The 25,761-nt window shown below is 33.1% G+C and overlaps 1 protein-coding gene across 8 annotated transcripts in view; it reads left to right on the top strand.

Moving 5' to 3' along the window:
* The window catches only part of USP25 (ubiquitin specific peptidase 25), a 149,249-nt gene that overhangs the window by 113,698 nt on the left and 9,790 nt on the right, over positions 1–25,761 (top strand). For all 8 annotated transcript variants that reach the window (XM_042956096.1, XM_042956093.1, XM_042956094.1 and 5 more), the window contains 4 exons: positions 1,122–1,261; positions 19,271–19,449; positions 21,844–21,922; positions 25,140–25,219. In XM_042956096.1, coding sequence (XP_042812030.1) covers positions 1,122–1,261; positions 19,271–19,449; positions 21,844–21,922; positions 25,140–25,219 — 478 coding nt within the window. The remainder of the gene's footprint in view (positions 1–1,121; positions 1,262–19,270; positions 19,450–21,843; positions 21,923–25,139; positions 25,220–25,761) is intronic.

The raw sequence follows: 25,761 nt of genomic DNA, 5'->3' as shown, positions 1-25,761 counted from the left end.
CAACCCTTCGCACCAAAGAATCACAGTGAACCTCAATGTAATAGGTGCCAAAGCTGAGACACCCAGCTCTAGAAGTGGTGTAATCAGGAATACTTGAAGTGGTATTTAAACAAAAAGACACATAGACGTTCTTAGATGCAGGAGTGAGAGTGGAGAGTGGGTGAATGTACAGGCAGAGGGAAGAAAATGTGGAAAGATCTGAAGGTTGAAAGGAAAACCTCTTTGGTGTATTAAACTCCCTTTTTGAACAGAGAGCAAAAGTCACAAAGTTCTGTTGGAGCGAGAGGCAGAGACCCACTTACATGAAGCACTTTGTGGATATTCAGAGTACATTGCTGCATTGGTGGATTTGGGGCTCAGAACCTGGATGATAGATAAAACTTTGAGAGTTCTTCGCAGGGATAACATTTAAAGTCTTTTTTTTTTTTTTAATATTTATTCATTTTTGAGAGATAGAGCATGAGCTGGGGAAGGGCAGAGATAGAGGGAGACAGCTGTCAGCACAGAGCCCAACGTGGGGCCCGAACCCACAAATTGCGAGATCACGACCTGAGACAAAGTCAGATGCTTAACCGACTGAGCCACCCAGGCACCCTTCGAAGTCTTGATTTTATATTGATTTCAGTTTGCTAGGTTGTAATGGTTTTTCCTATGACAACACTCAGTTACCAGGACAGGTTCAGAAAAGATAGCAGGTAGGGTTCATTCAAGGTTAGGGTTTTGTCAGGTGTGAAAAAGGATTCTGTGGCCAGAGAAACAGCTGTGTTTCCTATGGAAATTCAGACCAGGATTCTTATATAAACTAAATCCCACCCACCCACCCCCCCCACTTTTTTTTTCTTTTTGGTAGAATGTTACTGATTTTCCAAAATGAGATTGCTATGAATTTCTAACCATAGACTATGATACAATGAGTATTTTCTCTAGTCATTGACTACTCTTCAACCTGAATTTGGAGGGGTTATAAATTCTGGGGTAGGTGCTATATGTTTAGTGATACATTAAATAAAAGTAAAATTAATTACTGTATAACTTTGAATTAGAAATAAATAACAGATTCATCTTAGTACAGGCTCTCTGTGACTTGTATTAGATATACAACTGATTCTTTTCTTATGAAGCACAAGCAGGAGAAGCAGAATATCTAGAGCAGCCATCAAGAAGTGATTTCTCAAAGCACTTGAAAGAAGAAACTATTCGAATAATTACCAAGGCATCACATGAGCATGAAGATAAAAGTCCTGAAACAGTTTTGCAGTCGGTAAGAACTTTTCTTTTAGCTCTCTGAACATGGCCATCTTCATGACATTTCCTGCAGTGTAATGGAGAGCTTCCTGCATGGGAGTCAGGAAAAGGAGGCCAGAGGGCAACTCTGCCCTTAAAGGGATCAGGGGCTGTGGGTGGTACCTAACCCCCTAGGCTGTATTTTCCTCACCTGTAATTTTTTTTTTTTTTATTAAAGATTTTTTTAAGCTTATTTGTTTATTTTGAGGGAGAGAGAAAGTGGGAAGGTGCAGAGAGAGAGAGAGAAAGAGAGAGAGGGAATCCCAAGCAGGCCCCACAGCCCCACACTGTCAGCACAGAGCCCAGCGTGGCTCTGCAGAGCCTCAAGAACTGTGAGATCATGACCTGATCTGTAATCCAAGAGTTGGATGCTTAACTGACTGAGCCACCAAGCCCCCCTAAAGCTGTAATTTTCTAAATAGCTTTTTTTTAAACTAAAGTTCTGTCTTCCTTTTAGAGAATTATAAAAAATCATAATTATAGACTGTTGATCATTTGATTTGGAACTTAAAAAGAAAAGTATAAAATTTAGCATTATTTCTTTTTTTCCCTCACCCCTCCCTCCATCTTTGGTCTTCATACATTGAAATAGTTGGGAATGTAAGGTAATAATTTTCATTGTTTCATGGAATATGTTTAATAGTAAAGTACTAGATATTCTAGGTTAGAGTATTATTAGCAGGATAAATGTGATATTGCAGTGTGGCTTATGCATATTTCAGTAGTGTCCTATACAAAATTGTCATTATAACCCTCCTGTATTGTGGCTCTCAAGTATGTCTTTTTATAGCAATAAATTGAGTACACTGGTATTATACTGTGTTTTCAGTAAATATGACATTCTGAGAGATGTTATTTCAAGAATTTTATACTACAAAAACGTTCGGTTGTTGTAGTTACTTATTTTTTTAATAAGTGAGCGAAGCAGCTGTGATGCAGGTTTCATGATAGCTAATTTTAGTATTTGTAGATTAGCCTCCAAGAGAAGTAACGGGAACAGGGCATATAATTTTTCAACACACAATTTTCTATTTAGTGAACTTAATCTCAGCAATAACCTGCTAATTACAATGAGGTCTTTAATATGATAGGACCTTGATTAACCAAAATGTTCAATTAATAAGGTATGTTAATTATGTTTCGATAAATGAAATAATCAAATTACTTTTTTATTTCATTCCCTGTTTGAAAAAATTTTACTATATATTATTTTGCTATAAAAATGTATTAACATAGATTTTTTTTAATATTATTATTCTAAATTTTGCAAATCCCCTGGAGATTCTAAATGAGCTTTGATGAACCCCTGCTAACTCTATAGCACTCCTGGAAAATGCTTCTTGCAATGGATCTGGGATGTCTCACCTCTTGGGTCCTGGTAGAAGAGGAAGACGTAGGGAGGTAAAAAGGGCAGAGAAGTAGATACAAGGGAGAAATATTTTTGTCTGATATAAAAATGTAATTTGCTTGGCCCTTTGCTAATTAGGAATTTTATTTGTTAAAGCCTACATTATAGTTAATAAGTATCCTCCTTTTAACTGTAATCAAAAAGCCAAAAGTAGTATTTAGCTTAATATAGAAACGTGATTTTTTTTTAGTTTGGCTAATCATGTGTAACATAAATTTGCAGAAACCAGCACTTAAATTTTGTTACTTTGTCAAATTAAGTTACTAATACAGATATCATCTTACAAGCCTACAACCTACTGCTTCGTTCTACTTGAGAGAGGAGGATAGCACTGAGAGAGTATGATAGAGAGCTAGCGTAAATATTTTTCCATTTGGCTTATCTTCTGGAGTAGTACCAACAGTTGGCCCCAGTTGTTTGTATAAATCCTGCAACATGTCTAGGAATATGTTAATCATGGCTATCTGAAGGATTTTGTTCTTGGTCTCATGATTAGTTGCTTAGGATCATAGTAACCACCTCCTGGTTTTTCTCATTTAAAGGTATACATATGTTAGAAACTAAATTGTATAGATGAAAAGAGTGTTTAGACTTTAGGATTAGATAGTCCTGGGTTTTTTAATATGGTTTTAATTCTCACTAACTAGGCAAACTTAAATAAGGTGCTTAATTTTTCTAAACCTGTTTGCTTTTACATAAAATGGACATGATTGTGGGATTAGATAGGATTATTTTTTGAGGGAGCCTAGCATGTAGTGTAAGTACTAAGCAGCTGTTAGTTTCTTTCTGTTGCTTAAATACTAACCATTTCACAAATATACAATATATTAAGTTCCAATCTTAGTTGAAGAATTCTCTGGAAAGCATAGTCCTAGAAACCATAGAGAGATGTTTCCTAAGTGTTCACACTGCTTACTTTTTATAAGAATGCCTTTAATTTTAAGTGGAATATTTTAGGAAATTTGAAAAATACAGAAAAGTATACTTTAAGAAAGCAATCTTTGTAGTCCCACTTTTCAAAGCTATAATCACTGTTAATATTTTGGTATGCTCTTTTTCATTCTTATTTTTATGTACAGGTTTGGGATTTTTTTTTTTTTCCTGAGGTACTACTGCATGTAAAATTTTGTATATATCTTGCCTTGTCTTCTTTTAATATTTAACACTGTAACATAGCCATTTCCCCATGTTAAAGATTTTGTAAAAAACATTTAATGGTTGGGTGTTATTCCATTGAGTGATTAAATTCTTATTTACACACCCATTCCCCCATTGTATATTTGTTTCTACTTTTGCATTATTACAAATAGGCTGTTACAAATGAAACTTATTCTGTATTTCAGTTTATTTCTTTAGAATACATTCCCCATAGTTGAATTACTAGGTTAAAAGATAGGAGCATATTAAGGGGATCAAGGAAATTGTAGTTATATAGCTTCCTAAAAGCCCTTTCATGAGAAACCACTTTTTTAAAAAATCCACTTAATGGATTTCAGGCAATTAATAAAAGTCTTTGTATTTTAATTATTTTTGGAACTTCTATTAACTGAAGAACTTATTAACTCCTTTCAAGTTTAGCCTTTGTTAAGGTGTTTTTATAGGGTCTGACAATAGTAGAAAAAGATAAATACACATGTATTTTACTTTAATGAACCCTCATATTCTTTATATGGAAAAATTTTTTGGTGCTTTAGGGTACCTAGACTTGATGAATAATACAAAAGAATTATTATATTCACCCAAAGTTTTTTCCCTTTTTCAACTTGCACCCGTATAACTTGTCAGTATGATGCTGTTGAAACTCTTGTGTGGTAACTGAAAAGGTTTATAAAACATCTTTTCCTAAGTGCAACTGTTTTTGTTTTTTTTTTTTTTTTTCCAAAGGCAATATGTTTTTTTATAAGGAGTAGTATTCTAAGTAATATTCCCAGTTGCTACTTGCCTTACCTTTATATTCTTTCTTCTTAAAATAGTATTGTTTTAGATTAGTTTGATTGTGAGAAATTTTATACCAGTGTCTAGACAGATCACCTAATTTACCTGCTTAAATTTCACTCTTAGGAAGAGAGACCTAGCACAATTATTCTTCTTTCATATGCTAAACGGATTAAAAATCCTTAATTAAATGTCATGGGCTAATAAGCATATCTCTCTAGGTATGTATGACAGTAATATTGGGTTATTCTATTCAAATATAAGCACTTTAAAGCAATATAATATAATATTGCTAATACTTGTCATTATAGAACCACTAATGTGTATCAGGTATTGCATTAGCTGAATATTATCTCTCGTGATCACAACTATGCAGGTTGGTTATTTCCTCTTGAAAAGTTGAGGACTCAAAATAAGGAAACCTTTTCTAGATGTGTTATGTTTAAAAATAGCATTTCTTTTAAAAGGAACAATATCAGTCTTGGCCATTAGTTTTTGTTTTATTGTTTAAACTCTTTTTGCATATGTACTTAGACTCTTAGACTCTTAGAATTCCTTAGACTCTTCTATATAAATATATCGTACAAGTCTCTCATAGACTTTACAGAGTGAGTTAAACCCAGTAGAGTATGGATATTAATTGGATATACACTTACTTATTAGAAAGGTAGAGCCGTAAGAAAGAAAACCTATAAATTCTCTGGGTTCAGAGGAGGTAATGTCTTATTTTGATGAAGTTATCAGTAAAGGATTTATGGAATTATTAGAATTTAAAAAAACAAAAGCTTCAGCTATAACTTATAGATAACAGTAGGAACTACAACTCTAGTATTTGTTATTTTTAAGGATTTGGTATCCTTGTAGAAATGCTTTGTGGAAAAAAAAAATTTAGTGGTTGAGATGTAAAAGGAAAGCTATAGATCTTGTATTATTACTTGATTAATGCATTCACTTTTAATGTTGGTGTTAGGTGGTCATTTCATACTAAGCAAATGCAGGTGTTTTTAAAAGATTCGTGAATCTCTGCCCTTTAACACTTGTTACTTCCATTGTTCTCTTTTCTAATGTTCATACTAATAATTTTTTTCTGCAGAAACCTGAAAATACCACAAGCCAACCACCTTCTAACCAGCAAATTGTAGAGGTGGCGATTCCTCATGTAGGGAAATTCATGATTGAGTCAAAGGAGGGGGGTTATGATGACGAGGTACCTTTGTTATGGATGTCTGCACTGTTCTTACTTACGTTTAGCTATTTAATACACATACTTGGGGCATGCATGCACCTTCACCTTTATGTCTATTGCTGCATAACATACAGCTTACCCACCCGTGATCTGAAATTACCTTACCAACTGCTAACAACTTTGAATTTCAAATGAAAGTTTAAGTAGAAAGCTTACAGAATTTGTCAAAAGGATAATTTTATGTTTCCAGAGTTAATTCTTTATGTAGACATATGATCAGTTTATTCTCAGAGTGATAGCTATCAATAAGGTTTGTTTCACTGAATAGCAAAAATTTGAATATTTAAAAAATAAGTTTTTCCTATTTCACTTGAATTATGTATTATAATACTTTACCCACCATTTCCTGCCTAAAGATCCTACAGCATGATTGAAAATAGATAGTGGATATTTTTGTTTCTGCAACCTCCATATGAATGTGAAGTGAGTGATTCATCATTTCTCAATGCCTACCAGTGCTTTATACACTGTGGCAACTCCATTTTATCTCTTCACTCTTAGTTCTTTCTCATCTACTTAGTTTCCCAAATTATAAAGAGGCAGTTTTGCTTTCTGTAATATGGTTCTTGAGACTCCAGATGAAAATGTGCTATTGTCCTTATCCTATCAGATCCCCCCAGCTTTTCACTTTTTTCTTAAACCTCTTACATTCGATCTTTTTTTTTTATATTTGAGAGAAGGGCCAGTGAAGTTGTTTCTGAATAGTAACACAGGGAAGACCTTGAATTCTATCATTTATTAGTTTTTACTGGCATGGATGAGAATTTAATATATATTAAATAGTTTTTTCCAAGTAACTTTTTCAACTTACTCCAAAGTTACAATTAAGCTGTTAAATAGGAATTAATCACCAAAATCAGAGGTGTCACAAAGACATTAATATTTCTGTGCCAGTGTAAGAGACCATGGGCCATGAGGAAAATGAGAAGCTGGTTTGTGAGATAGGAACTGGTCAGAAGGATTTTCTGAAGCAGATGTTAGATATATTGTGACTCTGAGTGTATAATCAAACCATTATATGAATCAAAGGTTACGGATGCAATCTCTTGATTGCGCTAATACAATAGCTTCCTAGTTCCTTGAGTTGTTTCATTTTGCAGGTATTTTAAAATGTAAACAGCTAAGAATGATAAACAATTATAAAAACAAAGAAACACTTAAGTATTTACCAGTTAATAGCAGTACACTGTTCCAGTTAACCATTTTATTACCATGTTGGTGCTTGAAAGTTATGGAAACTGGCATGTTTTTTTTTTTTTTTTTTTTTTTTTTAAATTTTTTTTTTTCAACGTTTATTTATTTTTGGGACAGAGAGAGACAGAGCATGAACGGGGGAGGGGCAGAGAGAGAGGGAGACACAGAATCGGAAACAGGCTCCAGGCTCTGAGCCATCAGCCCAGAGCCTGACGCGGGGCTCGAACTCACGGACCGCGAGATCGTGACCTGGCTGAAGTCGGACGCTTAACCGACTGCGCCACCCAGGCGCCCCGAAACTGGCATGTTTTTAATACAAATGTTAATTTATTGATCAAGTACCTGAGTGCTTATTTTAGGGTGAGCCTTCTGGTATTTTAAAAAAGTAGAATTGTGATTAATCATTTAACACTATGTTTTGTGCAAATGCTTATGCTGTTGGCAGAGATGCATTGTGTTTTGTTTTTTGTAATTGATTGGAGTGACAGTTTAACAGTGCATGTACCTCGGAACTTAAAGTCATGTGGATACAGGGCTGCAGCTTATAGACATTTAGGTTGTAGAATTATGCAGGGGTGCCCAGCCCAAAGGCAGAAGTGGAAGTGAAATTGAGCTCATGCTGAGCTCCTCAAACCTTAAAGAAGAGGCACTTTTTAAAATAAAAACTGTTGCTTGTTCTAAGTGGTTCTCAGAGAGCAGCACATTTTTTAAATTTGTCAAGAGGAGGTGCCTTTTTAAAATTCTTCAGTTCAGAGAGGGTGCCTCTGTGCAGTTTGCACAAAGGCACCCTGTGGAGCTAGCTGTGGCCCTGTATGGATGCTTTTGAAAGATACTTAACGTGCATACTGGATCATATTTGCTATAAAATATGCAGTGGTTGATTTATAAATAGTAAAAAAACAAAGGACTTTTAACTTGCATGTAAAGAAATTTGTTTTTATTTTTTACTTTTATGTTAACCATTCAAAAACTCTTACTTTAAATTCCTTGTGGCAGATCATGATGACACCGAACATGCAAGGTATTATCATGGCGATAGGTAAATCCAGGAATGTATATGACAGGTGTGGCCCTGAAGCAGGGTTCTTTAAGGTACAATTAACATTTTCATTTAATTTTTTTTATTTATTTTTTAATTCTTAAACTATTTTATTTTCTTGAATTAAATTTGATTTCCTATATAGTTTCTCTTTTCCTGCCTTAGCCATGGCTACCTGATGATCTGAGGGTTTCTTTTATACATGAATCTAGGACTGATTCTTTCTGTTTGTTTGTTTTTGGTAACCCAGATAATTTAACAACAACAAAAAAGGCATTTTACTTGGGTTACCCTAATAGTGCACCTCTGGTTTATTAGCAGAAATTTCAATTGTGTTTTTATTCTAAGGGAATAAAAGGAATTAAGCAAAAACAGGAACTGAGTAACTGATTCCGGTATTGTTTATTTTCTTCTCATTTGTAATACTCTTGCAGGGTTATTTACCTCATTACCTGGGTTTTGTTGTCTCCCAGCTTCAAAGAATGAAGAGATGAAAAATAAAATGAGCAGCAGGCAAAGTTTATTAGAGTGTAACGAAGTAACAATAGTAGGAAAGCTCTCTTTACAGAGAGGAGGCATTCGAAGGTCAATACCCAGGACTGTATGTAGGCAAGCGTCTTTGTTTTTTAAGGTTTTGGTCCTTCTGTTCCTTCTCAGGCTGTACCCTTACTGGCTTGATAACTCTAGGTGCTGGGTTGTCCATTCCTGATTGGCTCGACTCCACTGTGTGAGGCGTCAGACTGTGGGCCTACTGTCTCTCGTAGAACATAAGTTGAATGGTTTACTTTTTTTAGTTCGGTATTTTGAGTGTCAAATTCCTGAGGGAAACCTGAGGGGGAGTAGGTGGTATCTGTTACATTCTTAAGAGGAACCTTACATAAGCCCGAGAGGGTTCGCTGTGGTCAGAAGCTCCCAGCATTGTTCCAAAATAGGTGTTTTCCTCAGGTTCTAACCATCCCCCTCTGCCTATTTTATCCTCTTCTCCCTATCATAATCCTATTAGTCAGTATTCTAATATTTTTTTTCTAAATTTCACTATCATTTGATATTAAACTGCTTTCTTCATTTGGTTGTTTTAAAAATTATTTGTTCATTTATTTTTGTTTCTTATTCACTTATGTTTTCTTCAGCTTTAATTTTTGATGTCCTTGTCATTTCAAGACATGTGAGTCCATCAAGCAGTTGCATTATTCTGTGACCACATCTTTTTTTCCCTCTAATATCAGATCTTTATGGTGTTTTGATTACAGTATTATTGGTTTTATTTTTTTGAAAGATGAAAACACTGTATGTTTTGCCATTTTGATTTACCAAAAATTTCAAGTTTTTTTCACTTTTTGCCCTTTTTTGTGTTTTTTTCTAAAAGTAACAGCAGTTTGCTACAAGAACCTGTATGCTCCCTTATTTGACCTTAAAAATCTAAAATTTTTCCTTAATTTTCTATACTCTTCCCTCATCCAACTCAGTCTCCAAAAAGTTGCTTATTTTCACTATTTCTTTCATTCTATTGTACAAAAAAAAGGCCTTGTGCATAGTAGCTTTATATCAATAAACACTTTTGAGCTTGTTAGGATTAGAGTGACCAGCCATCTTGGTGTACCCAGGGCTAAGGAGATTTCTGGAATATAGGATTTTAAGTGCTAAACCACAGACTGGTCCCAGGGTGAGTTGATCACTCTATTAAGATCTATAAGAAAGGTTGAAAACTGCTGCTATTGAAAAAAAAAAAAATCAAAACTTTATGTTTAAAAATTCACCTCTATTTTCAGGTAGTCCGTATTTTCTTTGCTTAAAATGCACTGAATGTATGTCTTCTAGAGTTTTTATCTATTTCTCATGGGAAAACTATCTGTCATTTACAGTAACATTGTCATTTTTTGGTCAAGTTGGGTAGGTATCTTTATGTTGAATTGTAAATCTCACTGCTTTTAGTTTAATACCTGCACATATTTTAAAGAGCCAGCTAATTATATACACTACAAACAGCAGTCACACTGCACCGTTACTCCCACCATGGTAACAGCTTCCAGTTATTTTATCTACTACTTTTGGCATGAATTCCACGTCTTTAAGAAAACATACATGCTTGTATTCCTGTGATTCTTAGTTTACACGTTTCCTGTTGAATTTCTTATTTATAGGATATGAACAATGCGCTCTCCTCACACATACAGACACGCGCGCGTGTGCATGTAAAATTTCGTCATTTTGATTAAATCAGAATTCTCAGTTTCTATTATTTCTGTGTATGCTACTCAGGATTGAACTAAGCCATAAACATTATTACTTTTACTTTTTTTGTTTCCCTTCAGCTTTCATTTTCTTTGGAGTTGTTTTAGTTTTTGTTTTGCTTGGTTTTCCATATGTGTTACTGATGTACTTTAAACTCTCCACCAGTTGTTTAAATCTCTTTGTATTCTGTTGTCAGTTTTAACTTCTCAGGAGCTTCAGTTTATTCTGGAATAGACTTCTTCTGGAATAGACTTATAGAATAATAGACTTAATAGAAGAAGTCTGTTTTAGAAGTCTATTCCAGAGCTTTGTAAACTGCTTTAGTGACTGCATTGATTTTCCTTTTCCCCCAGTATGTAACTGATATCTTGGGATCTTTATTCACCATTACCCTGGGGATGCCCTTTACATCTTGTCATTTATGTATTTTCTATATTCCATATACTTCTCTTTTTTGGTTTACCTTCTAATTTTGAGGCAGCAGTAAATCTCTCAAGTTTATATCCAAGTATATTTATTTTCATCTGTCTGTAATTAAGGGATATATATGTGTGTGTGTAATCTTATGTAAACATTAATCAGTTGATAAATAATGTGTATTTTTGGTATAGGTAAAATGATTAGGTTTTTGAAAATTCTAGCTGGTAGTATATAATTTTAGAAAATTTGTCATGTAAATAACAAAAGTAATATGTACACAATGCAGTCTATTCAGTAATATACACGTGTCTAAAATAAAACGAATAATGGCAGTCTCTGCCACTGCCCTGTGTAGCCACTGTTATCACTGTGTAACCTTTCTGTTTTTTTTCCCTTTTGTTTATAGAAACTTGCATGTATAGGGAAATTTCTTTTCATTTTTAAATTTTACTATTAACATTATTTTGTAATTCATATAACTCAAATATATTGTGGTCATTCTTTTTTTTATAGTGAGTATTAAAGTGAAGACAATATATCTACCATATTATCTTTACAATCTACATTTTTTTTTTAATTTTTTTTTTTTAACGTTTATTTATTTTTGAGACAGAGAGAAACAGAGCATGAATGCGGGAGGGTCAGAGAGAGAGGGAGACACAGAATCTGAAACAGGCTCCAGGCTCCGAGCTGTCAGCACAGAGCCCGACGTGGGGCTTGAACTCACGGACGTGAGATCATGACCTGGGCCAAAGTCGGACGCTCAACCGACTGAGCCACCCAGGCGCCCCTTTACTATCTACATTTGATATTCCATTATATATATATATATATATATATATATATATATATATATATATATACACACACACATACTTTCACTTATTATATATTACCCTTTTTATAGACATAAGTCATGTTGTTTCCCAGCCTTCCATTTCTGTGTAAGCTAGTTTATGGTACCTTTAGTTTATGGTACCATTTTTCATAAAGAAGTTTTAAAAACACTGTCCTTTCAAATCTTTCTGCTTCTTTCTGGATTCTGCAGTTTCATTGCTATATATAAAAAGCCTTCTTTCACCCAAAGTATGAGTTTTCTGCAATAGTTTCTTAAAGCATTTTTCTTAATAAATTTTTATTTTATGAATTCAGATGTACACACTATTTATAGTTAACTCTGTAACATTTTATTTGGGTTTTCTACATTCTCTATTAAAATTTTTTATTATATTTTTCTTTTTTGTACTAGCTTCATCACGTTTGATTTTATGCTTATGTTAGTTTTAATTTCTATTTTTTTTTGTACTCTGGTGTAGTTTACATAGTAATTGTTCCATAAGAGTAAGTTAGAACTTGAAAAACATATGAGCCTAGCCCCTTTTTCTGGTAGTAGATTTTTTGATAATTTTTTTGGTTCCTTCCACAGTGATTGGCCTGTTAAAATGTTCTGTTTTCTTGGCAGTTGATTCTAATCATTGTCAACATTCAGTATTAATTCACAAAATGTGTATGTAGCACAGCACTAACATATGATCACTGCTTCTGTCTTTTCCCCTAAATTAGATGTAGTATATTTTTAAATCTTATTTTTTTTAATGCTTAGTTTATTATCAATGAGGAAAAATGAGGAAAAAGGTGTATATGTCTCTATATCTATATCTATATCTATATGTCTATATATCTATATATATTCTGTCACATTACCAAAAAAAAATCTTTATTGGGTTTATTTTATATTAGCTTTTTGGCCATGAGAAGTTTTTCAACTCTGTGCCTTGTTCTATATAAGGACTTATTTATGTATTGTGATTAGATCAATTTTAAATGTTACATATATTTGCTAGTGGTAAAACCATATGATGAAATGTTTTTTACTGATAAAAAGATAATTTGGTGAATAAAACTTCTATCTGGGTAATTGAACTTGTTAAGGTTTAATCTCTTAATTAAGAAGAGTAACCAGCTCAGTCAGTCATGGTTACTGTATCAACCACAGATCCTTCCCCATGGGAGTCTGCCCCCCTATAAACACATAATATAAGAGTTAATAGGCAGGCAGACCTGGAAGAATAAAATGAGGAAAGATGCTTACCTGGGTTCTTTTCCCAAATGGACTTTGTTATGATTAGTTTCCACTGTTAATAGAAAATCCCCGAATATAGTGGTTTAAAGAGAGGCTTTTTTGTCATGTAAAAATGAAATTCAGAGAAAGGCAGTACAAGACTGCTATGATGAGCAAATATGAAAGCCAGAAGGAAAATATTCACACAGTACTTGTTGCTTGTATGTGTATGTGTACAGTGGGTGCAGTGGGTGGGTCATATCATAATTATAATCAAAGGATTTATATACTTTTTTTTCATTTACTTTGAAAGACATTAAAATTTTTTTGCCTTTTTTTTTTTTTTTTTTTTTGGCCTGTATCTATTTCAGTGTCCTAAAGATTTTAATGAAGTACTAACACTTCTGTTTTAATGAAACTTTTTTCTTTTAAGTTATTTTATGGCTTCATAACAGTTGTTCCTCGTTGACATAATTTTATCAGTTCTTTTTATTTTTGAAATGCCTGTTATTACCCCTTTGTTTACTCAAAAGATATAAGAATATATCTATTATCACAACATAAAACATGCCAAAAAGTACAGCTCATGAGTGTGCAGCTCAGTGAATTACCACAGAGAGGACATGTCCGTGTAACTACCAGTCAGCCCTAGAACATTATAGTACTTCAGAAGCTACTTTTGTTTCTCATTCCTATCACCACTACTTTCTCCCACTACCCAAAAGCAGACATTATCAGGACTTGTAACAACATAAGCAAGTGTACTTAATACACTTGGAATCTTGTAGTACAGTTCCTTTTTCGTCTGGCTGCTTTTATTTAAGAACGTGTTTGGAGCTTTAGCTATGTTACTGACTGTAGTTTATTGATCTCATGGTATCCCACTGTATGCCAGTACTGTAAGTTTTTTACATCCTGTTGATGGGCATATTCAAGATGTATTTATTATCTGCTTATATCAAGGTTTTGTCTTAAATCTAATGTATGTAGCTGGAAAAATGATGGACTGAGTTTCTGCCTTACCGGAGCTTATCTTTTAGTGGGGAAGCCAACACTAGTTAGAATTTTAATCAGTATGATCAGGGAGTGGTTTAACTTGGAAAAACATACAATGGGAAAACAGAGCTGGTATCTAGAGGGGGCTTCTTCGAGAAGTACCTCCAAATAGTCCAAAACATAACATTTTGACTAAGGCATCTTTTTTGCACTGACTTGAATTACCATCTTTATTACGTATTAATACGTAATAATCCACTGATGTATTTTTCTGTTCTTGAACACTACACGTATGTACATTACGGGTCATTTATAATATATTTTGATGTTTTGTAGGAAAAACACTTTGTTGTTTTTGTTTTTTCATAAATGAAAAGTTTGGCAAGTCTCTCTTTTTTTGGATGATTTTAGAATCACTTGCCACCTCTGTCCCCAAATCCTTTCAGAATTTGATTGCACTTGCATTATGTTTATGATGAATTTAGGGTGAGATGGATAAATAACTTTTTTTTACTATTTTCAGTCTTCCCAAAAAGAAACGTGGTATGACTCTTCATTTTTAGTCTTCTGTTATGTCATTTAATAAGGTTTTCTAATTTTACTTTAGTAATGGTCTTATACCTTTCTTGTTTATTCCTAGATGTATAAAAAATGTTTGTTTTTATGAATTGAATCACTTACCCTACTTTTTCTATCAGTTTATTGGTATGATAGGTAATGGGAGAGCTAATTAATTTTATTTGTTTATGTTGTATCTAGTTACCTTATTGGACTCTTCATGTTTTTTACTAATAAATTTTTACTTGAGAGTCTTATAATTATTTCAGTATACTCTCTCCCAGTAATTATCTTATTATTGGCATAATTTTCATTATACTTTTTATTTCATCACTGTTTTTATTTTGTTGACCAGACTTTTCATAATATAGTTAAATACTAAAATAATGGTAGTAAGCTTCTTTGCCTACTTTGTGATTTTAATGGAAGTGTCTCTAGTGTTTTGTTTTCAAGTATGATGTGTAGTATTGGTTTTTTTATAGATTTCCCTTTACAAATTAAAGACATTTTCTTAAATTCATAGTTGAGACTTTCTTCTAAACTGGTTGGTATTGGAAATTAGAAATATTCTAATGCATCTGTTTGAGATGTGAACAGATTTTTCTGTAATTAACCCTTGGAATGTAAAGATTTTAACATTTACCATCACCTCTTTTTTAACCATTGTAAACACTTTTTGTATATTCTTTTTATACACAGTGTAGTTTATCAAAAATGGATGAGTGTTGGCATCTGTGTTTATAGATAAATTGATCTATAGTTTTTTAAAATATTTTTTAATACTTTATATTCATATTATTCTGGCCTTGTGTAATCATTAAGGAGACTTTGCCCTTTTCTTGGGCTTCGGAGGACTTTAGATAGAGACATCATTTGGTTCTTGAAGATATGACGTAACATCACATCTCTAAAACAGTGTGAACCTGATTATTGCATACAGATCTTGGGCAACTATTCCAGTTTTTCTCCAGTTTTACTGTGTCTCTTCAAGAACTTGGTACTTTTTCTACCTTTTAAAGCAATTCTGGCCATTTCTATTTTCCTAGATGATTATCTGTTTAATCAAAAACTTGTAGTTTATTGGCATACAGCTATATGTATTATTTTTAAATAAATTTTAAAGCTTTTTTTTTGTATTTTTGATATTGTCACCTTTTTAATATCTGGTGTTGAATTTTCTCCCATACCTTGATATTTCATCCATCTTTTTGGAAAGAAAAGCTTTTGACTATTTCTTATCTAATTGCCACATTATTTTATTTCTTCTATCTTACTTTAGTTTCTTCCCCCAGCCCCGCCATCCCCCAGCTTCTTGAAATGTGTTTTTTCTATAGTGGTTAAGTTGGAATTTTCCTTTGACTAGTAGTCTGGCTATGTCCAATAGTTTTTGATATCTTATGATCCCAATTATTAATATAATTTTGAATCCTTTGGCCCAAGAATAATTTGAGACTATCTTTTTACCTCCTAAGAGTTTAGTTTGGGAGTTGTCCTTTTTTTTAAATTTTTTTTAAATGTTTTATTTATTTTTGAGAGAGACAGAGACAGAGACAGTGCAAGCAGGGGAGGGGCAGAGAGCTGGGGAGACACAGAATCTGAAGCAGGCTCCAGGCTCCAAGCTGTCAACACAGAGCCAAAGGCAGGGCTCTAACCCACAAACTGTGAGATCATGACCTGAGCCGAAGCAGGATGCTCAACCGACTGAACCACCCAGGTGCCCCGGGAGTTGTCTTTATTTTTAATTCCTATTTGTATTGCATTGTGGTCAAATACTATAGCCTATATGATTATAATCCCCTGGGATTTGAAGTAGGTTTTCTTCAATTTTTTGGTACATGTCAGTTTTTTAAAAAGGAGTCTATAAATATATAATTTATACACACACACACACGTATTCTCTCTCTAAAGTCACCTAACCTTATTTCACAGATAAGTGCATTAAGACTTGGAGAACTTTGTGACTTTTTTTTATGTCACAATTAATAAATGGTATACCTAGCTTTTGAACCTTAGTCTAACTGATTTTCCCTTAGATCTTACTGCCTCGAGAATATATTGTATATTTGGTATCTTCTGATGTATGTATATAGTTACATCAAAATAAAGTTTATAAAAATTACACATTTAGAATATTTTATAATATGATTTAGAAAGGTAGAAAAAGTCTAGGTAGAAATTATTTCGTCTTTGGAACTGAAGATTTCAAAAGAGAGAAACTAGTCTCATTGAAGGGTCATCTGTAGATAGATGGGAAACAAACAAGAAAGGACATTATACATGTAGAGAACCTAAGAAACAAGGGCATGTGTGCATCTGTGGGGAAACCAGCCTAACCTAGGTTGAGAGAAGTCTTTGTTCAAGAGTCATAGGAAATAAGACCGAATAGGTAACTTTGGACCTGATTAGTAGGACCATGTTAAAGGTCTGGTGAAAGATAATTTTAAAAATTATTTACAAAGCAGTTCCATCACCTAATGACCAGTATTAACATTTCATTTTGTATTTGTGTAGTGGTTTCATTGCAGTATCTGTGCTAATTAATTGCCTGCACAGGCAGCCAAAGTATGGAAAGGACAAACGTTAATTCTAGGGGAGTATTTCGAGGCAGTAGTGTGAATAAAATTGAACAACTCAGCAGTGTTAACTTTACTTATAATGATATGGTGAAGAACTCTGCTAAATATACCGGCATTGAACATCTGTTGAAAATATGAAGAATTAAATATGATTGTGGTATATTTTAGACATCAGAAAACCTTTTTAGAAGGCAGTTTATAAATAAACAAAAATAATTGATAATTATAAAAAATAATCTGTGCTGGTAAAAAGTGTTTTATGTGTTTGAAAAATTACTTGTAGAAATTTAAATGTACCTTACTACGTCTTCTGGATTCAACATCTATAGATTGTAACTTTGGCATTTACTTGTGAAAATTGGGATAATCTTAAATAGAACATCAAGAGATAAACATAATCTTAAAATAAAAGGGGGATATATATTCCACCTCACTAATAGAAATCTCTTTGCTCTCTATGAAAAAAATACAGCCTCTATTTTGAACATATGTAAAAATATACATAACCATTTAGTATTATAACTCCTTATCTCTAAACCAACAATATTACTTTAAGAGACTCAACATACAGATTTCTTTTATTTTGGTCATACTAATTTTGACCTGAAATGTTTGAATATTCAAAAGAACTTTTAATAGTCCGTGACAGTCATTGTCTGAGCACCATGATAAGAAAGAACAGTTATTAATGGTTTTGTTTTACATTTATTCTCAAAATCAGTACAGTTTGGTTAGTAAATGAACATGTGCCCCTTTTTTCATATTGGGAAAATGGGAAGATTTTAGAGTTCTAAGCGAAGCTTCTGTGTGCTAGTTAGGTATACAGTGAAGTAAGCCTTAATAATCTTACATGTCAAAATATATTTTCATGGCTATTTTTAACCACAACAGCAAGACTTTAACATAGCGTATATAACCAAAAAAAGCACAATGTATTTTAGCCATAAAATAATAATTCTTTTTATAATGCTAAATATATAGAAAAGACTTATTATTGCCTTCCCTTTAGTGAAATATAAGAATGCATGACTAGAATATTTCATTTAATGTTTGTCCGTTATATTTTCTCCCTTTCTGTAAAATATAGTGTAGTATCTGGATAGCCAAGAATTGCTTAAGAAAGACATGCATTAAAAAAAAACTTTTCTAATGGAATGGATTTTTTATAAAATATTTTACATGTGGCCCCAAAATGTTTTACAGTTAATAGAGCTAGGATTTAGATAAAAGTCCAATATTAGTGAAATTTTTAAAAGTGTGATTTTTAATCATATGTGTTTCTTATATACAACAATATTTGATGTATAACCCTACCCTTGTTTCTGTATGAGCAAATATTTTCCAAATGATTGCTCATGTGTAGAAACATGTATCAGTGTTTATTATTTCCCATTATAATTAGTTGTAAATTCTGAGATGTTCCTATTTATAAAGAAAAAGGACGCTCAAGCATTAAGGTAATAATAGTGATAATATTCATTAATTATTACACTAATAAAATTCAGATTTTTTTTTAATTTTTTTTTAACGTTTATTTACTTTTGAGACAGAGAGAGACACAGCATGAACGGGGGAGGGGCAGGGAGAGAGGGAGACACAGAATCAGAAGCAGGCTCCAGGCTCTGAGTCATCAGCCCAGAGCCCGATGCGGGGCTCGAACTCGCGGACCGCGAGATTGTGACCTGAGTTGAAGTCGGATGCTTAACCGACTGAGCCACCCAGGCGCCCCGAAATTCAGATATTTTTGAAGCAACAAGGAATTCATTCTGTGGTAACTACAATCTCAGGGCTTGCTTTTTCATTATTTTGGGGCTCTTTAGCTAAAAGTTAATTGCAGTGGTATTATTATGCATATAAGAGCCAGCCATTTTCTTTCAGATATGGGTATTTCAGGAAACTGTATTTCAATTCTAGAATTTGGGATATTCAAGATACACATGAAACTGATACTAGAAAGCACAGGGTAAGAGATCCCTAGTATCTCAGTCTTATGATGCCTTTGAATAGACCAGACTCCAAACAGTTTTACACTAGTATTCGCATAGTAAGCTTAGGCGTATTGTTCAGTTTAATAGTTCTCTGCATTAAAACAAAAAACTATTTATACAGTGAAAAGATGAGGGCGTATATGGTCAGTTTTAGAAAATTCTTTCAACCTGTGGAATACGGGACAATATTTGTAGATGTACCATGTGCCACCTTGTTGGTAATACTTTAAAGGAAGAAAGTGTATCTGAACACAAGAACATGTAGAGCTGTAATATTGAACGATTTTAATTACCATAATTAATCAAAATTGGCATTTTGTTACATTTTCTAGGCAATTAAGTTGGAGTATTCAAGACTGGTTAAATTGGCCCAAGAAGACACCCCACCAGAAACAGATTATCGTTTACATCATGTAGTGGTCTATTTTATCCAGAACCAGGCACCAAAGAAAATCATTGAGAAAACATTGCTAGAACAATTTGGAGATAGAAATTTGAGTTTTGATGAAAGGTAATTTAAGAAAATTAAAATGTGAAATATCTAACGTATTGTTAAATTGTCTTTTTAAAATTGCTTTTAGTGCAGTTTCTAAATGTTTATTTTATACATATTCAAAGAAAGACCTATTTCATAAATACAGCACAAAACTTAGACTTCCCTTAATTTTGAACAGTTGTTTTGGAATTTCTCTGGAGTTTATAGTCATAACCTTTAGAAGTTTGAGCTGAAAATAATTTATATTGTTTTAGTACATTTTACTTGTTGACCAAGATACTGAGCTAAGCAACATAAAGATGTACAGAAGAATATAATGTAAGCACTACCCTTTGGGGACTTAATATTTTAGGGAAATAAAGAATTTCTAGTCTCTGCACTATGTATATTTGGAGTGAGATAGTTATTTATTGTGGGAAGCTATCCTATAATTTGTAGGATATTTAGCAGTGTTCCTGACCTGTACCTGCTAAATGTCGGTAACGCCTCCCTCAAGAGGTGACAACCCAAAGTGTCTCCAGATGTTGAGAGATAACCCCTTGAAGAGCAAAATTACCCTCATTTGAGAATCACTAGAGAAAAGTATTTAACCGTATATACTAATAAAATAAAATAGTTAAATGTCCTCTGACATCAAGAGAAGCCTTAAAATGGTTAAATTACAGTTCACCCTTGAACAATGTGGAGATTAGGGGCATTGACCTCTGTGCAGTTGAAAATCTGCACATAAAGTTATGTAACTTTTGACTCTGCTAAATTTAAACTGCTAATAACTTCCTCTTGACTGGAGGCCTTACTGATAACGTAAACAGTCGATGAACACATATTTTATATGTTCTATGTGTCAGATACTGTATTCTTACAATAAGGTAAGCTAGAGGAAAGAAAATGTTACTGAAATCTTAAGAAAGAGAAAACACATTTACATTATTGTAGAAAATCTGTGTGTAAGTGAACCCATGAAGTTCAAACCCATGTTGTTCAAGGATCAACTGTAGTTTGGTTTACCCAAAAATGTTTTCTTGTGAAAATTCCTATAAACTATAATTTTTGGCTGAAGTTGGAAAATTAAAATACAATCTAGTTAAAATGAATACCATTAAAAAATTTAGGCCTCAGGTAAACATCAAAGTATTAGAAGTTATTTTATTTTTATTTTTTTAAGTTTGTTTATTTATTGTGAGAGAGTATGGAAGGGAAAGAGAGTGAGGGAGAGTGAGAGGATCCCAAGCAGGCTCCACACTGTCTGCGTAGAGCCCAATGCAGGGCTTGAATTCACAAACTGTGGTGATCATAACCTGAGCTAAAATCAAGAGTTGGATGCTTACCTGAGCCATGGAGGCATCCCAGGAACTTATTTTAGAATACAGAATCGTTTATGTTATCTTGGGGTTTGTAGTCCATTTTAATTCTGAAATAAATTATTATCCTTTCTTGAATATCTCAAAAATACTGAATTAAAAATCTATGTGGCAGAGAAGAAAATGAGGAAAACAAAGCATCTAGGATTAAATTCCTGCTTCACCATGTATCTGCTGTGAAATGTAGGATTAAGTGAAGTAATACAAGTAAATGGTTTTGAACAATATTTGATAGATAATAAAGTGCTCATTGAATGTTGACTGTTATATTTTATTTGTAGTCGTAGGAGCATCATTTATTTTACATGTAACCACAAAGAGCTCAGAAATATGCCAGATTATGACCCTTATTATTTGGGCTGTTGGGAAACCATGTTCCAGTGAATATACGCTATTGAATTGGGGGCAAATATTAATGGGGTAATCACATTCACTTTCACTCTTTTGTAGTTATTTGTCCTGAGGACTGCAAATTCATCAGTTCGTTTTGATAACCTAATTTGTCTCATACTTGAAAAGTTAAGATGCATGCGATAGCTAAACATACTCTGCAGAGATTTCTTTAACAATGATTCTGATCATAACATGTGCAACAATGTCTCTATTACCTGAAATGATAGGCACAGTTTAGATTCTTTTTTGCTGTTCATGAATCATGCCATTTGAAATGGGAAGATGAGATTTAATATCTCCTGAGCTTGCTTAATATATATATATATGTTATAAAAAAACACATTTCATTTGTTTTTACTTATACAATATGTATTAATAAAATGTAATTTAAAAGCCATTTGTAAATATAACATGTAAATTTGAGGTAGCATTATTGATGCTGTCTAGTTTATATACTTTGTAACTATCCAGTCCAACATTGATCCAAAAAACATTTTCAATTAAACTTATTTGAGAGTTGCTTCCTCAAAAAGTATTGCTTAGTGACAGTGGATTTTATTTTCACGTATGTTGGGTAGTTTAGTTTTGTGTCATATGCTTTTCACTTTTTGTGAATTTCACTTTTGATTTACGAATATATTTCTTTTATTTGAAGGTGTCACAACATAATGAAAGTTGCTCAAGCCAAACTTGAAATGATAAAACCTGAAGAAGTAAACTTGGAGGAATATGAGGTAATGTGCCTTTTGAGAGGTTGAACTGTAGATTGAGGAATTTCGGTAGTTCACTGACCTTTCTTTCATTTCCTCACCACTGAGCACATTTCATTATTGGACAGTGTTGTACATGTGAGAGAACATGCATGAGTGCTCATATCGTGCTTGTGGTAATTTTTGTACACAAAATTCTTTGTGTTAACTTTGGCTTTAAAATTAATACTGTTTTTTTTTAGTTTACCAATTCAAACACCCAGTATTTCTTTAGACTTTTAAACTTAACTTTATGCATTGCCTTTTTAAATTTACAAATCTAGTAGGTTTTTAAATTAATTTACTTTTGAGAGAGAGAGAGTGTGTGTGTATATGAGTATGAGCAGGGAAGGAGCAGAAAGAGAGAGAGAAAGAGAAAATACCAAGCAGGCTCATAAGGGCTCGATCTCACGAGCCATGATATCATGACCTGAGCTGAAATCAAGAGTAGGACGCTTAACTGACAGAGCCACCCAGGCACCCCTATCTAGTAAATTTTAAGTTGATTTCACAAGTGCCTTTGATTAATTTTGGTCACATTTACAAACTTAATGACTTCACGTTCTCTTAAACAATTATTGTAATTCACCACATTAACATACAGGAGGAAGGATATAGAAAAATAATCATTTTTGAAAAAAATCCTGAGCTAACCTGAAATACAACTATGATAATCTACTAAAGAGTGTCTCAAAAAAAACAACAAAACTGCGGGGCGCCTGGGTGGCTTGGTCGGTTAAGCATCCGACTTCGGCTCGGGTCATGATCTCACGGTCCGTGAGTTCGAGCCCCGCGTCGGGCTCTGTGCTGGCAGCTCGGAGCCTGGAGCCTGTTTCGGATTCTGTGTCTCCCTCTCTCTCTGCCCCTCCCCTGTTCATGCTCTGTCTCTCTCTGTCTCAAAAATAAATAAACATTAAAAAAAATTTAAAAAAAAAACAACAATAACAAAACTGCATAGCAAAAATCATATGGAACTATGGACATTGAAAGCTTTCCTTTTGTGATCAGGAAAAAGACAGGGATGTCTGCAACCACCACTGCTATTCAGAATTGTACTAGAAATTCACATGGGCAGCAAGGCAACAAACATAAGCAAAAAGTAAAAGATTTGAAAAGAAGAAACAAAGCTATCATTATTTGCAGATTTTACACCTAGAAAATAAAAAATCTACAGATAAATTTATTAGAACTAATAAAACAGTTTTCCAACAGGCAGAACTTATGTCACATACCAATTTCATTCTTTTATCCCAGCAACAGATAATCGGAAAATGAAATTTTAAGAAAATGACACCATTTACAATAGCATCCAGAACTATAGAATAACTAGAAGTAAATTTAACAAGAGATGTGCTTGACTTTAGGAGGCATTAAAGAAGACCTAAATAAATGGATATACATACTATGGAAAACTTAGTATTGTAAAGATGTCATTTTTTCCCCAGAGTAGTTTATTGATTCAGTGCAGTCCCTGTCAAACTTTTAGCAGATTGTTTGATGGAGCTTGATAAGCTGATTCAAAATTTTTACGAAATGTGGACATCTCAGTCTAGCCCAGACATTCTTGAAGAACGTAGGATGGCTCATTCTACTAGAAATCAAGAGGTACCATTCTTAACCGTTATGCTTTATAATAGTAATAGCATAAGGGTAGGTAACTTACAACAAGATAGCAGAAGAGAAGATCTAAGAACATGCACATAATATATGCCAGAGATGACAAACAAGTGGGTTGGTTACTCACTCTACCCTGTCCCCAAGATTCAAGTTACATGAAACTTGATTTTTAATTATGATTTGCCTCTGCACTCCATCCCCAGGGTTGCAACATTAGATTCACTTTAACATATTTTTGTTCTGAAAACTTCTCATATTTTTAACTGCAGAGCTATTAAATCTTACAGGTATTTATAGGACATGGTTTTAGATTCTGTGTATCCCATATATCTTTATCCTGCTCTGAGTCATGAGTCAGCCAGCCTTGGCCCACAGACCAAATCCAGCCTACCACCAGGTTTTATAAATACAGTTTTATTGGAACACAACTACAACTATTTGTTTATGTATTATACATGAGTGTTTTTACACTACAATCACAGAGTTGAATAGTGACAACAGAGACTACATGGCCTGCAAAGCCTAAAACACTTACCGTCTAGGTCTTTACAGAAGAAATTTACTCACAGCTCCTCAGACATTTCTAATGACAGTAGAGTGGCAATTTAAATAATTTCCCAGAAAAGCTAACTTCACACTTGTAGGACAAATTTTATCTTTATGTTATTAAGGCCTACTAATACTGTAAGATTATGCCTCAAAAAATTAAAATTAAAAATTAATTTATATTCAAGGAGAGTATAGTTGGTCAACTGGTCTATATGTTTCTTACTTTCATTTGCTTATGTAATATGTATATAAGAGCTTTAATACTTTTATTATCGGTATCTTAGTTTAAATCCTATATTGAATTTGGTTATGGTTTTCCTTGAAAAAATTTTTTAAATAAATTAAAGAAAAATCCTGATTTGTTGTCTTGAGTTAGAGGGTGTCAGTTCTGAATTGTTTAGTCCTATTATATGCCCAGTAATTGGTTTTTTTGGAGGAAGGGACAGCTGAAATGTGACATGCTTGTATGTTTTTCACCATACCTCAGATGAATAAACTCAGCTACCACATTTAAAATAAAATTTAACCTAAATTTGGCAAAAATAAAAGGTTAAATAAATGCATTACACTGTTTTTCTTTTAGTTTTTTAATATTCTTCATCAAATAATAGTCTTCAGTGTTGATTCTGTTAGAGTAGTAACTTCATTTACCTCCTACATCCAATTGTGATATACATCTGTAATAATATCTTAATAATAATATGCCTTTAGACAGAACAGTTTTTGAAAGAGAGAAAACCTGGTTGATTATCTTGCCTTTGCATTTCTGTTATCTTTTAGTGAATCATTGTTATTTCATTCTTCGTTAATGTCTAGTAATTTTTACATTTATTATTATAAATGTAAGACCACTAATAAAGTGGTCTTGTGTATCAGAAGCTAAAGTTTTGATTTAGGTCTTATTTATCTTAATTTTGATTTCTTTGCTTCTATTACTTTGAATAGTTGTCAGAATAACACATTGCTTTATGAACAGTTTTCATTGTAGTTTTAATATCTTACTTTGTATATTTTTAATATTTTCTTTCACCTACAGGAGTGGCATCAGGATTATAGGAAGTTCAGGGAAACAACCATGTATCTCATAATTGGGCTAGAAAATTTTCAAAGAGAAAGGTAAGGCAGAATGGTCAAATATGAAAAGCTTAATTTTTGCATTTAATTCTATTCAGATATGACCTCATCTTTAGAAAAGGTTTTATTCACTGTACATATTTTTAATAAACTTTTAATTTTAGAAGTTTTATCTTTATAGAGAAATTGTATAGTTGGTACTGGAAGTTTCCATATATCCCACATACTTTCCATTTTCAATTAAATCTATAAGGTTGGCATTAGTGTCTTTGTTTTTATTAGCTCTCACATTCTACAATTGAAGTTTAGGATGGAATAGGATTAGATTAAAGCCTAGAAGTTTGCTAGCGACCAAACAAGCTGGTAGCCCAACACACAGAACTCTTTGTATACCATAATATCTGCCTTTAGTCTCCAGCCTTTTTCATATTCTTTCTGAGTCTAATTTTGACTTCAAAGCAGAGACAGTGTTTCCAATGTCTCTTTGTCCAAAGTTTCATTACTATAAAAACTATAGCTATAGAAAATTGATCAGCTGTCTTCTAAGTATTATGACTACAAACACATTTTAGATCATTTTTCAT

The sequence above is a fragment of the Panthera leo genome, chromosome C2 (assembly GCF_018350215.1).
Source record: "Panthera leo isolate Ple1 chromosome C2, P.leo_Ple1_pat1.1, whole genome shotgun sequence".
In the NCBI taxonomy this organism is placed as follows: domain Eukaryota; kingdom Metazoa; phylum Chordata; class Mammalia; order Carnivora; family Felidae; genus Panthera; species Panthera leo.
This window is presented reverse-complemented; position numbering and strand designations above follow the sequence as displayed.